This window comes from Olea europaea, chromosome 2 (assembly GCF_002742605.1).
Source record: "Olea europaea var. sylvestris chromosome 2, O_europaea_v1, whole genome shotgun sequence".
Taxonomy (NCBI): Eukaryota; Viridiplantae; Streptophyta; class Magnoliopsida; order Lamiales; family Oleaceae; genus Olea; species Olea europaea.
In genome coordinates this window covers 14,769,381-14,783,038 of record NC_036238.1, presented here as the reverse complement: position 1 = coordinate 14,783,038, position 13,658 = coordinate 14,769,381, and the positions used below count along the sequence as shown (strand labels likewise).

The 13,658-nt window shown below is 36.7% G+C and overlaps 2 protein-coding genes across 3 annotated transcripts; one reads left to right on the top strand and one right to left on the bottom strand.

Moving 5' to 3' along the window:
* The first annotated feature begins 228 nt into the window (after positions 1-228).
* Positions 229-12,118, top strand: LOC111411906 (3-oxoacyl-[acyl-carrier-protein] synthase II, chloroplastic-like). 2 transcript variants are annotated; one of them, XM_023042576.1, is made up of 13 exons: positions 229-1,021; positions 2,131-2,336; positions 2,416-2,730; positions 2,820-2,915; positions 3,059-3,104; positions 3,182-3,261; positions 3,443-3,511; positions 3,623-3,707; positions 6,456-6,610; positions 6,713-6,793; positions 7,717-7,776; positions 8,079-8,201; positions 11,825-12,118. In XM_023042576.1, the coding sequence occupies exons 1-12, from the start codon at positions 670-672 to the stop codon at positions 8,193-8,195; spliced, it is 1,662 nt and encodes a 553-aa protein (XP_022898344.1). In that variant the 5' UTR covers positions 229-669; the 3' UTR covers positions 8,196-8,201; positions 11,825-12,118. The 2 variants fall into 2 exon arrangements, with proteins under 2 accessions (XP_022898344.1, XP_022898335.1); XM_023042567.1 differs by lacking the exon at positions 11,825-12,118 and having other exon boundaries at positions 8,079-8,495.
* LOC111372905 lies at positions 10,742-13,648 on the bottom strand. Its single transcript, XM_022995333.1, has 5 exons — positions 13,463-13,648; positions 13,237-13,308; positions 13,071-13,167; positions 12,935-12,989; positions 10,742-11,665 (listed from the first exon to the last, which is right to left on the bottom strand). The coding sequence occupies exons 1-5, from the start codon at positions 13,646-13,648 to the stop codon at positions 11,047-11,049; spliced, it is 1,029 nt and encodes a 342-aa protein (XP_022851101.1). The 3' UTR covers positions 10,742-11,046.
* Between the last annotated feature and the right edge of the window lie 10 nt (positions 13,649-13,658).

Below are 13,658 nucleotides of genomic sequence, written 5' to 3'. Positions count from 1 at the left end.
TAAACCAAACATGTGCTAAATTAATATATGCATCAGAGATGAACCGACTCTGATATTCATGTGAAATTAACAAGGAAAAAACTTGCGTCTCAGACTTCAATTACTTGCAAAATCCAAAAAGATGACATGACTTGTCTTGTGCTTCCTCTCTCTCTGTAACTTCAGAATTCAGATTCATTTAGTGCCGGTGTGAGAGTGATCTTACAAGAAGTAAAACATGGAAATATGATATTTTTTGGAATTTGGAGTTGAACCTTTCCTCTCATTACTTTCACCATCCTCATTTTGAGCCCACGCAAAAGAATTATGCTATTTGTACAAACTATGATATTTTTGAAACATGAAAACATGATATTTTTTGGAATTTGGAGTTGAACCTTTCCTCTCATTACTTTCACCATCCTCATTTTGAGCCCAACGCAAAAAAATTATGCTATTTACAAACTATGTTGACAAATTTAATTTACAAACTATTTGTTGACAACATTTGAACCAATTATTTCAAGAACGGCTTTTCAAATCAATAGAAATCAATGGCCTAGACACTTCGTTTGTAAACTAACTTTGTACAAGTAAATTAATTCAACCGAAACACACACACTACATATACGGCACGTATACAAAGATAATTTCGTTTTGTGTACTGGTTGCTTGGGGAATTTGGGGGTGATGGGGGAGTCATCAGCGGTTTGCTCGTGGCTAATGGCGGCATGCATGTCAATCTCTTGTCAACAAGACTCGTCCATGGGCATCCCATTTTTATCGTCTTCGTCGATGTCCTCGAGGTTGAGCAAATGTGCTTCGCGCCGGAGGAAGAGGGTCCTGGTTAAATTTGCGTCGGAGTTCTCTGGCATTAGTAATCTTGTGACTTCTTGCTTGGCCTCCGAGCCATGCAACCAGTTTTATAAATCTTCTAATGGTAGTTTTTTCTCTTCCGACTGTTTCTTTGGGTATGGATCGACGACTGTTCCCCTGAATCGCAGACGTAGGAAACTCAATCAACCTACTGCTGTTCATACTGGTATATTTTGATTTCATGCATGGCATCTTGCTTTTGTTCTTAATTTATTTGAAAGAATTGGGTGAGCGTCTGTATTAGCTTATGATGGGTTTGATTATATAGAAAATTATTCTTTATTCTAGTGTTATTCAATCTTTTGTAGACTAGATTTTCAAGAACCAGAGCTCATTTATTTGTCGTTGGATGAATACTTATTAATGCTTGTGTATTGATTGCTCTTCATTTTGTACGCATGAAGTCTGAAGTTCCATTTTCTTGAAATTTCTTCATTTTTCTTGAATTCTTAACAAGTTTAATTATCTAGAAGAGTGGTTTTACTCTGTTTTCAGTTGAGTCAATTCTTCAACTAACTCTCATATTAGAGAAGAAAAGCAGCAGAAACTTTTCTGGGTCCTGATTTTGTTTTTCTATAGGAAATGGCTCATGCACTATCGTCAAAGTCGAATACAACACCACCTTCATCAAAATTAAACATCAATGAAACATAACCAAGTTGTTTATCCTCTTTATCTGATAAGAAATGGATTTAAGCATGTGACTGCACATTCATGTCTGAGAAATTAATTTGCTGTTACCTGTGTAGTCTTTTGTTTTTCGAAGAAAATCAATAGCTCAATCTGGGTCACCTGTATCCGTATCCATCCGGGGGTACAAAAATGCCCTCATATCTTTGCAAGGACAGAACTTAAGATGAAAACGAAAAGCTAGGACCAAGCTCTTGAATAGGGATCATCAACCGCTTTTAAGCGACAATCCTTATTGGAAACCTTTCCTATTGAAAGGAGAAGTTCTTCAAGGGTGAGGTTGGGTTCTTTTAGGTTTGTCCATGTCCATGGAAGTTGTTGTTCACTTTCCTTTCTTTTCCCAACTATATTTCTTACAAAGTGAGTGTTGTGTTGGGTCTATGGGTGGTTCAGACTTACTTAGCCAATGCCAATTTTAATTTAGGAGACTTGCTTGGTCACATGAATTCCTTATCTGCAGGGTCTTGGGTTTCTTGACATGTAACTGAAATGAAATTGAAATTATCCATTTTGATGAATTTCTACTACCTACTATTTTGATTTCTTGTTTTGGGATGAACTCATTGGCTCCCACATTAATTATAGGAGAAACAATGGACATACCTGTGCAATCGTCCAAGGAAGTAGCACCCAAGAAGAAACCTCCAACCAACAAAAGGCAAGTGGTTGTCACGGGTATGGGTTTGGAGACATCAATTGGTCGTGATCCTGATGCATTTTACAGCAACCTGCTTGAAGGTGTTAGTGGCATTAGTGAGATAGAGGCTTTCAATTGTTCCCAGTTTCCAACAGTATGTCTTGCTTGTGATATCCCTTTATTTTTTTGGACGCAACTGGTTTCGATGTTTACTTTAAGGTCTCTTATCACAGAGAATAGCCGGAGAGATCAAGTCCTTCTCGACAGATGGTTGGGTTGCACCCAAACTTTCTAAAAGACTGGATAAGTTCATGCTTTATATGCTCACAGCAGGCAAGAAGGCCTTGGCTGATGGAGGAATTACAATGGATGTGATGGATGGATTAAATAAAGCTAGATGCGGCGTTTTGATTGGATCAGCTATGGGCGGGATGAAGGTTTTGGAAGATGGAATTGAAGCTCTGCGTATTTCATATAGGAAGATGAATCCATTTTGTGTACCTTTTGCAATTACCAACATGGGCTCTGCAATTCTTGCTACGGCTCTGGTTAAGAAATTCCATTTTTTCACAGTTGCAACTTGAGCAATCAATAACCCGTTGAATCCTTCTGAGACATAGTTGCTATTATATTGCAGGGATGGATGGGCCCAAACTACTCAATATCGACTGCCTGTGCAACAAGCAACTTCTGTATACTGAGTGCTGCTAACCACATAATTAGAGGTGAAGCTGTGAGTGTCCTTCCATTTTCATTATAAGTTCTTACTGTACCATATCTAATCTGTTTCTTGTTTGAAGAATCAACTTACAAGTGCCCAAAAGTAAACCATCTTATAGTTGATTGTCATGTTTCCTGACACTTTGGATTTTCCAGGACATGATGCTTTGCGGTGGCTCAGATGCAGCAATCATACCAATTGGTATATGCCTTGTTCTAGATTTTTATCATTTCATACACCCGAAACTTTCAGTTTCCGAATCATAATTTTTGATTCAGGATTGGGAGGTTTTGTGGCATGCAGAGCACTTTCGCAGAGAAACTGTGATCCTACTAAAGCTTCACGTCCCTGGGATAGTGTAATAATCTCCCGTGCCATCACTTTTATTAGCATCAGAAAATGTGTTCCACCGGTGCTAAATTGGAAACGATGATTAGTCCGATTTTTGGAAGAGAAACATGCTTGTGCTTGCATATGATCTTTAATGAACCGAAATAAGCTCGGACGTCCCCTATAATTGAATTATTGACCTTTGACAGAACCGTGATGGATTTGTTATGGGAGAAGGGGCTGGAGTATTGCTTCTGGAAGAACTTGAACATGCCAAGGTATTCTACAACCCCAATTTATGCAAGTATGCTTTTCTCTTCTGTTTTTTATGACTTGTAGGCTAATTTATCCTCCAAAACGTCTTTTCCATTCATATTCTGGATAAGCAGAAAAGAGGTGCAAATATTTATGCTGAGTTTCTTGGTGGAAGTTTCACTTGTGATGCTTATCACATGACAGAGCCTCATCCAGAAGGTATCATCCCTCTTTTTCTTATGGCCTAATGATTCATCTGCAACGTTCAGATAAATTAACGTTCTTAGTTTGCAAATTTGCCAATCTAATATATATTTTAATGACAAGGATAAGTGGATTGAAATCTCATGTCTCTATTGAACTTCCTATCATTTATATAAATAATTCTGGTTGTCAATATCTTCTTGGAGTTCACAGGCTAGCAGTAATGATGTTCAAATTCAAATATGACACGAAAATTCATATTGCTATAACACGTGTTTATATACATATCTCAAATTCATATTGCTTACACTAATATATACAGAAATAATCTCCTACCTATGGTGGGTAGGAGATATCTTACCCACCGCTGACATGAGCCTACAATATTTGACAATTAACATGGACGTATTATCCTACCTACCCATGTTAAGTAATCATTTCTACTAAGATACCATGTTCTTTTAAGGTTCTTACATGTAAGGTTCTCTTGGCCAATAATCAATTAGATTAGTCAAGTTTCAAATTTTTTACTGAAAGACCCAAATGTAAAATTGGCAATGGGTAAAGTGAATTTGGGTTGTTATAATCAAAGCACACAAAGGTCATGCACTTTTCTGAGGGACACTCATTTAAATGAAATCGTGAACACATAAGACTTTGAAGGGAAAATCCAGTCATACAGCAACGGACCCAGACGACTTGGTTAGGGGGTTACAAATAAAATTTATAGGGTACCTCCTAATTAAAAAAAAAAAAAAAAATTGCTAAACAATTTTATTTTTTATTTTTTTTTCCAAAATCTAGAGGGTCACTTGGCCCTGTAAACCCCCGTCCCCCCGCAAAGATCCACCCCTGCTGCCATACATGAGGGGACGTGTTATAGACATTATTTAAATGTTTAAACTTTTAGATCAAATGGTTTGACAAACAATTTTAAATGTGGGGAGCTTGGATGGTCTAAATTATAATGCTATAACATTATTTGATCTTCATTAAAATAAAAAGTTCTACTACCTTTTTTCAGTTTGAGCAAGTCTACTCCTAATAAGATCATCCATGGTAATATTAATACAAACCATCAATCACCTTAATGCTGCCACTTTTCTCCCCTGACAGATCATTAAAACTTACACGGTTTGGATTTTGGGTAAAGTTGACAAGCCAATACATGGATTTCTAATATAAAAGAAAGCCGTGCCATCCTGAATCTGATAACTGGGGCGCTATTAATAATTGGTACCTTATGAATCTGGTTGAAAAGTACACAGGTACACACACCTTAAAGTTGACAAGCCAAAACACAGACTTCTAATATAAAAGAAATTGGCACCTTATGAAACTTAAAAGAGCACAATAGTGTCTCATTTATCAGCTTCGAGATAGCACGGCTACGGTTGAGGAGTACACTGGTGATGGTGGACTGCTTCAATTGAATTCTCATGAGCGGCAGAAATAGATTACAGATCATGTAAATTGTAGCAAAAACTTCCGTTTCTGCTTTATTTTTTTCCACCTTTTTTTTCCTGAAACTGGAACGTAAAAAGGAAAAAAAGGGGAACAACTCTTACTGCTGCTTGATTATTCTGCTCCTGGAATTTTGTATTCTGGTTGCTTGCTTAGTTATGTGTATGATTTGGAAGTATATGGTTGGGATGTTGATTTTGGATTCAAGAATGAAAGAATTGTTTGGCCAAAGGAAAACAACTTGCTGTGATACCTAATTGACGAATGACTAACAAACTGACAACGAACAATAAAGAAAAATGGATTTCAAGAACAAGAAGAATTTGAGACAATTTATTCATGTATTTAACGGTACCTAATACAATGAATAGGCTTTCTTTATAAAGAACAAAGAAATTAAAATCAAAAGAATATTTAATAAACTAGAACTTTATCAAATTATTAAAACTTATATAATCTAATATAAATGAACATAATTTGAATTGAACTCTATTTTAAAATTCTATATAAATTCTATCTCTATCTCCATCAGTATCAGTTACCTTAAAGATCAAGAAGTAAAAGAATATCTAGAGCTTATTATGATATCTCAGGGATGTGAAACTTTGGTAGGATCACAATTTCTCTGTGAAAGTGCTCTGCTTGCCAAAGCCTCCCAATCTTGAACCAAAATTTTGTAAGTTGGAAGCTGAAAATTGTGGGTGCGTGAAATGATGTAAATCTAGATCAAAGCATATACCAATTGCTATGAAGACACCACAAAAGCATCGCGTTTAGGAAATCTCAAAAGTATCAGGAAACATGACAGCCAACAGCAAGATGGTTTATTTTGAGTACTTGCCGAATCTTTCAATTATGGAGAATCGGCAACAAAGATTCATGCCACAAACTCCTTCCCTCGCTCTTTCTCTCTCTTGGTTACCTCCTCCAACCCCTGCTCCAAAGGAAAAAATGGCGATGCATGCTATAGAATATCAGAATTTTTCTATTCAACTTATCAAAAGAAACAAATGCATTACATAGAAAATAAGATTCATTATTTTCTTTTCTGTTACAGCCCATTTTCATTCTGTTTGTGCCCATAAGTGGCTAGACACATTTTCTTGTTTTAAATATATTGTTATTGCATTGGATTGCGCTGTATTTATTCTAATAGTTTATATATAATCTTCTGATATCCAACTGTTTCCACGAAGATCAGTCGTCATACTTCATATCCATGAAAAATTCAAAATGTGTGATGTTGTTTATTGCAATTTACTGAGATAATTTTAACTCTCTGAACGCTTCTATAAGCAGGAACTGGTGTCATTCTCTGCATAGAGAAGGCTCTAGCCCAATTGGGAGTACGCAAAGAAGATGTAAACTATATAAATGCACACGCGACATCCACCCCAGCTGGTGATCTCAAGGAGTATCAAGCTCTTGTCCGATGTTTTGGGCAGAATCAAGAGGTTTCCAAATAATGACAAGAACTCTTTCTTGTCTGCATAGTAATTATACTTAATTTTCTTAGGTTCCTGATAAAAATTCTGGGTTGTTCTATGTGTTTGCAGTTGCGAGTGAACTCTACAAAATCTATGATTGGTCACCTGCTTGGAGCAGCTGGTGCTGTGGAGGCTGTTGCAACTGTGCAGGTTCTTGGCATGCTTATTTTGTTTGCAGAAGTCACTAGAAAATCACTGTACATCTTTGAATCAGGCATTTGCATAAACATTCTTTTAAGGCTCTGTCTTCGCAGTATAGATGATTTGCATTTTGCATGGCATCTTGATATTTGTCCATGAACAAAAATTGTCTGCAACCCTGTAAAATGTTTCATTTTGCTATGAGAAACTGGTTTGCAACTGTTGAGGCTGGTAGGTTCAAATTAAGGTACACATTTATAGGAAAGTTGTAAAGTTATCTTCTTTTTTTTCTTCGTCCAAGGAGGACAGTACCTCCAAAATTTTCTTAATAAAACATTTACTTGTGGGGGAAGAATATTGTGGTTACAGCCTCGATCATTTACACTACTCCAAAAACAAACAGCTGAACATGCTAACCGACAAAAGAGTAACTAAGCGAAACGTGCCGAACAATAAAACAAAGAGAACAAGCTAAACAGGCCTGGTGAAGAAACCAAATTAAACAAACAAGTGGTTAGCTCCTGTCTTTCATTTTCTGAAAACATTGGTTCTGTCTTCTAGGAAGTGATTAACATTTTGAATCAGTGCACTGACAAGCTGAAGCCTTGTTATTGTCGTTGCCAGTCCGTTCCTTCAAATGTCCCTGCGAATTTAACCACTGTTTCTGGTTCTGTTCCTTCAGGTGTCCCATTTGTATAAGTAACATGGTTCTAGTAAACGGGAGTCAAATCTTACAACTACTTTTTGTGCAATTTCTTTATCCAGTGAAGTTATTAGATCCAAATGAGCCACGATCATAATTTGCACAGATCCCTTCATGGTTCTCGATTATTAAGGACACTAATGTTGAATGTGTTGATTAATGGGATATACCCTATGAAGTAAATTTAGCATCGTGCTCGACTATTTCACTGAGCTTTGTCTCTTTGTAGGCAATACGGACAGGCTGGGTTCATCCAAATATCAATCTTGAGACTCCAGACGATGGTGTGGTACGATCTTTTGTTTCATTCCTTTTCAGTGGTTTCATGTGCATAAGGAATAATTTTAGTGTGTTGCAATGCTTTTACCAGTTATTCACTTGGGAAGAAAGAAATATGTTCTTTCAGCCATTCATTAAACATGGCTTAAATGGTAGAACACTGTATTATCAGGAGAATTGATAGAGCTAAAAGAATGCAACTGAACATGTTGATATAATTCATTTTGAACCTTTACTGGTTTCTTGCTTTTGCTAGTGTAGGTTTATGCAAGTAAAATTGAGCCATTTACTGATGATCACCCATTAATTCAGGATACAAATGTGCTGGTGGGACCAAAGAAAGAAAAACTGGACATTAAGGTGGCATTATCCAATTCATTTGGATTCGGCGGCCACAATTCCTCGATCTTATTTGCTCCATACAAGTAGATCTTTATGGCACGCTTGGTTTGGCAAACGATGATGCCAAAGGTTGGTACTGGTAAGAAAATTGATTTCTAAGTCTTCGATGCTATCAAAACAGAGGAACTATAACCAAGGCAGTATCTTGTCTTGTGTTCATCTTTCCTAGACTGGGGAAATCAGTCTGCATGTCTGTCACCAGTAGAGCTGTAAAGTTGTGTTTCTTATGTCAATAATTTCAATGATGTCTCAATCTCGATCCCAAGTTTTGTATGCAAGTCGTTGCTGACTTCATTATATTATAATATGTTTCTTTCTTCCATTCGATGCCTTTTGTAAGATTAAACTGGATGTACAATATTAATTTGATACCCGTAGGACTAGAAAACACTCTCGAATCGAACGGTTCGATTTGATTCTTCTTTAGATAAATACCAGAATGGGATGTCAAAATCAAGAACCGACATGTTTAATTCGATTCTCAATTCTAAATTTAAAACTAGATCTCCCTAATTTTTTTTTATATTAAATAAGCCAAATTATTTTAATTTTTTTAAATAAATTTGTCAACTAATTAATTGAGCCCAAAATATTTTTAGGAAAAAATTCATAAAGAAGAGGTTAATTATCACATATTTCAAAATTAAGAATAAAGGCTTCAAATTTTAAAAATCAGATATTTATTAAAATTTATTTATGATTTAATTAATTAATTATATATTTTACTAGTTAAATATATTAAGGTCATAGATCTATCCAATTTGGTCACAAATTCATAAATTTAGTTAATCACATATTATTTTTCGATCACAAATCAAAATTTTTATGTTAAATTATTTTACGGTCACAATTCAAAAATTTTATGTCAAAATCAGTTCATCGATGATAAAAAATTTATACGTCAAAATTTCTTTATTGGTCACAGTTCACGAACATTATAGGTCAGAACTTATTAGACAATCACAAATTATCAAAGTACAGATTATAAATTAATAATTTTTCAGGTCACACGTTATTTCTTGATGACAATTAATCTTTTTCATTGTCACATATTGTTTATTGGTCATAAATTAACCAATTTAATAATTACAGTTTACCAAATAATTTGTGAGCACCACCAACACTTATGCTTGTGACCATCACCTCACCATTGCATCAACAGCACCAATGCCGCTGTCATCGTCGGAACTACCATCACCTACAACAAATCTAACACACTGCAGAAAAACTCCACCAAATCGTTGCGCTAGATCTACCACCACCACAACCACCAACATACCACCATTTTCAACTACAAAACCACCACCCATCAACACATTCATGCCAAATTCACCACTATCACCTCCTCCACCTACAAAAGCCATCCCACCACCAATCTAACACCACCACACCCAAATAATTAATCACAAATCGCATCCAGAACCCCTGCCTCACCACCACAGCACCCGCAAAACCACCACACCACTACCGCGCACACAACACATCACCATTGCTATAGCCATCTCTTCTATCTCTATCTACACAACACCACAACCATCACCTCTACCAAAAAATCCATAAACTTGCCGCCACCACCGCACATTAACACTGCCTACACTACCATCGAGAAAAACACCACAAAATATGTTGCAAATCACAATCGAAACTGCTACAAAACCAACATAATAAGACAAAAGCAATAGCCCGGAAACCTCCATCGCCTGTCCAACGCAGAATCAGCAAGTGATAGTGTAATCTCGACACAAAAGCCAGGCAAATGCAACGTCGGAGAAACCATCGATCCACAATCTGTGACCAGGCAAAACTACGAATTGCCACGATCTTGGAGAGGATGCCACCGCATCGAACTTGAGGCATCGGAGAAACAGTTGTTGGGAGTGAAGGTAGTCACCACCGACGACAGTGACGTCAAGCAACAGGCATCTCAAAGCACTACAGGCATCATGAGCAATAGCACCACCAATGTAGTGACATCCAGATCTCAGAGCGTGAGGGGTCGTCGCCCATTGCGCTCACGCAGCACTGACAGCGTCGTGTGAGCACAACACCGGAAACGTGGGGATAGAGAGAAAAGGGGAGAAGCGAGATATAGAGACGGGGGAAAATTGATTAGATTTCGGATGAAAATTGTATATTTAATATTTAAAATATAAATATGAATCATCTAATTTGTGAGAAGTGAAACTTCCCACCTCATTTTAGGACACAAATCTTTAAAAGTGGGGTGCATTATAATTTCCACATTATTTTCCTGTTTTCATTCTAGTTTGATTTGATTTTCTTTAGAATCGATCCTAAACTAAATCATGTCCCGCTAGACACACATTTGCAATTAGTGGATGAGTCTTCATGTAACTTAAAACACAATCTAATAAGTAAACAAGAGAAGACGCACCAATATTAATTTGATACGCGTTTTCAATGGTTTTGTTATGCCATTCGAGTGTTCAACTCAAGCCATCAGCCATTAACATAACAGGCAAGTCTAATATTATGCTCACCCGTTGTGACCTAGGAATACCCTTTGGCTGGTGCAACTACCGACTCGTGAGACAATAATATGGAGAAGACAATGTTTTCAACATTCCATTCACATGTATTTATAATTTTTACACGAAGCGTGCTCGATGAATTAAACTAAAGTAACAAAAGACCAAGCTTTATAGGTCGAAAGAATGATAAATAATATCTTCACTTTGATATTTTAGTACAGAAAAGAAGTACCGTTTAAGGCAAGACATAATTACCTAAAAGAGTAGAAATAAGTCACTCCTGGCCAACCCAGAAACATACTCACTGGATAAAAATTTAAGCAGCTCTATGGAACTTCAATGGCCTCAATTGCAGATTTCCTGTCTGATCTACAAGACAGTTAACTTCAACTTTTCTTTTGGTTCCCTTTCTTTTTGCCCTTCTTTAACTTAACTCCCTTCATAGAAAGTGCATTTGAGACACTTCTTCCTTCTAACCTCTTTGTTAGCTTTACGACACTTGCCATACCTTTCCTAGCAGCTGCACGTTGCTCTGGCCTGCGACTCATCATTTTTCGGTCAAGTGGCCAATAGGCATAAGGTTCAAGCTTGTCCTTCCTGTTCACATCACCACGTGCCTTCTTGCTTGCATACTCACTACCTGTATACGCCCACCCAGACTCTGTTGTCTTCCGGCGCTTTTGTGTTTTTCGTGAATTTGCAGACAAGCTGCTTCTTACTTCGTCCGCCTCGGTGTCATAAGGTGTCTCTTGCTTGTGGGACCTACCTCCCTTCTTTTCCCAACCTTCCTCACGAATAATTACACGCCCTTCGGGGTCTATCTCTAGCTCATCATCGGAATCGGTCTTCTTTTTCATTATCTCTGATGATCGCAAAGCAAACTTCGTCTTTTTCTGATCAAGCAAGTCAAGTGGTTCATCATCCAATTGATCAAATAAGTCTTCTTGCAAGCTCTTTGCTGCTTTACGGGTTCTCTTGGATCTGATAAAATTCAAAGTATCATTAGTTCAATTAACATGTGACACAAGTGCTCCCAAATGCATGAATAGCCTCCATGAGTATATAGCAGTATCCCACGTCCTAAAGAAATGAATTATTCCAACGCTAACAACATTTTTAACTGGAGTATGCATAAAGCTGATAAGTTATAAACATAATGTAAACATGGCACGCTTGGTTTGGCAAACGATGATGCCAAAGGTTGGTACTGGTAAGAAAATTGATTTCCAAGTCTTCGATGCTATCAAAACAGAGGAACTATAACCAAGGCAGTATCTTGTCTTGTGTTCATCTTTCCTAGACTGGGGAAATCAGTCTGCATGTCTGTCACCAGTAGAGCTGTAAAGTTGTGTTTCTTATGTCAATAATTTCAATGATGTCTCAATCTCGATCCCAAGTTTTGTATGCAAGTCGTTGCTGACTTCATTATATTATAATATGTTTCTTTCTTCCATTCGATGCCTTTTGTAAGATTAAACTGGATGTACAATATTAATTTGATACCCGTAGGACTAGAAAACACTCTCGAATCGAACGGTTCGATTTGATTCTTCTTTAGATAAATACCAGAATGGGATGTCAAAATCAAGAACCGACATGTTTAATTCGATTCTCAATTCTAAATTTAAAACTAGATCTCCCTAATTTTTTTTTATATTAAATAAGCCAAATTATTTTAATTTTTTTAAATAAATTTGTCAACTAATTAATTGAGCCCAAAATATTTTTAGGAAAAAATTCATAAAGAAGAGGTTAATTATCACATATTTCAAAATTAAGAATAAAGGCTTCAAATTTTAAAAATCAGATATTTATTAAAATTTATTTATGATTTAATTAATTAATTATATATTTTACTAGTTAAATATATTAAGGTCATAGATCTATCCAATTTGGTCACAAATTCATAAATTTAGTTAATCACATATTATTTTTCGATCACAAATCAAAATTTTTATGTTAAATTATTTTACGGTCACAATTCAAAAATTTTATGTCACAATCAGTTCATCGATGATAAAAAATTTCTACGTCAAAATTTCTTTATTGGTCACAGTTCACGAACATTATAGGTCAGAACTTATTAGACAATCACAAATTATCAAAGTACAGATTATAAATTAATAATTTTTCAGGTCACACGTTATTTCTTGATGACAATTAATCTTTTTCATTGTCACATATTGTTTATTGGTCATAAATTAACCAATTTAATAATTACAGTTTACCAAATAATTTGTGAGCACCACCAACACTTCTGATTGTGACCATCACCTCACCATTGCATCAACAGCACCAACGCCGCTGTCGTCGTTGGAACTACCATCACCTACAACAAATCTAACACACTGCAGAAAAACTCCACCAAATCGTTGCGCTAGATCTACCACCACCACAACCACCAACATACCACCATTTTCAACTACAAAACCACCACCCATCAACACATTCATGCCAAATTCACCACTATCACCTCCTCCACCTACAAAAGCCATCCCACCACCAATCTAACACCACCACACCCAAATAATTAATCACAAATCGCATCCAGAACCCCTGCCTCACCACCACAGCACCCGCAAAACCACCACACCACTACCGCGCACACAACACATCACCATTGCTATAGCCATCTCTTCTATCTCTATCTACACAACACCACAACCATCACCTCTACCAAAAAATCCATAAACTTGCCGCCACCACCGCACATTAACACTGCCTACACTACCATCGAGAAAAACACCACAAAATATGTTGCAAATTACAATCGAAACTGCTACAAAACCAACATAATAAGACAAAAGCAATAGCCCGGAAACCTCCATCGCATGTCCAACGCAGAATCAGCAAGTGATAGTGTAATCTCGACACAAAAGCCAGGCAAATGCAACGTCGGAGAAACCATCGATCCGCAATCTGTGACCAGGCAAAACTACGAATTGCCACGATCTTGGAGAGGATGCCACCGCATCGAACTTGAGGCATCGGAGAAACA

Coding starts and splice junctions, on each gene's coding strand:
- LOC111411906 (XM_023042576.1), top strand. CDS start 670: ATGGGGGAGTCATCAGCGGTTTGCTCGTGGCTAATGGCGGCATGCATG. Junction 3,105..3,181: donor TGCAGCAATCATACCAATTG/GTATATGCCTTG, acceptor TTTTTGATTCAG/GATTGGGAGGTTTTGTGGCA. Junction 3,262..3,442: donor CTTCACGTCCCTGGGATAGT/GTAATAATCTCC, acceptor GACCTTTGACAG/AACCGTGATGGATTTGTTAT.
- LOC111372905 (XM_022995333.1), bottom strand. CDS start 13,648: ATGCCTCAAGTTCGATGCGGTGGCATCCTCTCCAAGATCGTGGCAATT. Junction 13,309..13,462: donor GTTTCCGGGCTATTGCTTTT/GTCTTATTATGT, acceptor GGTGTTGTGTAG/ATAGAGATAGAAGAGATGGC. Junction 11,666..12,934: donor GCTGTTGATGCAATGGTGAG/GTGATGGTCACA, acceptor TGTTAATTGAAC/TAATGATACTTTGAATTTTA.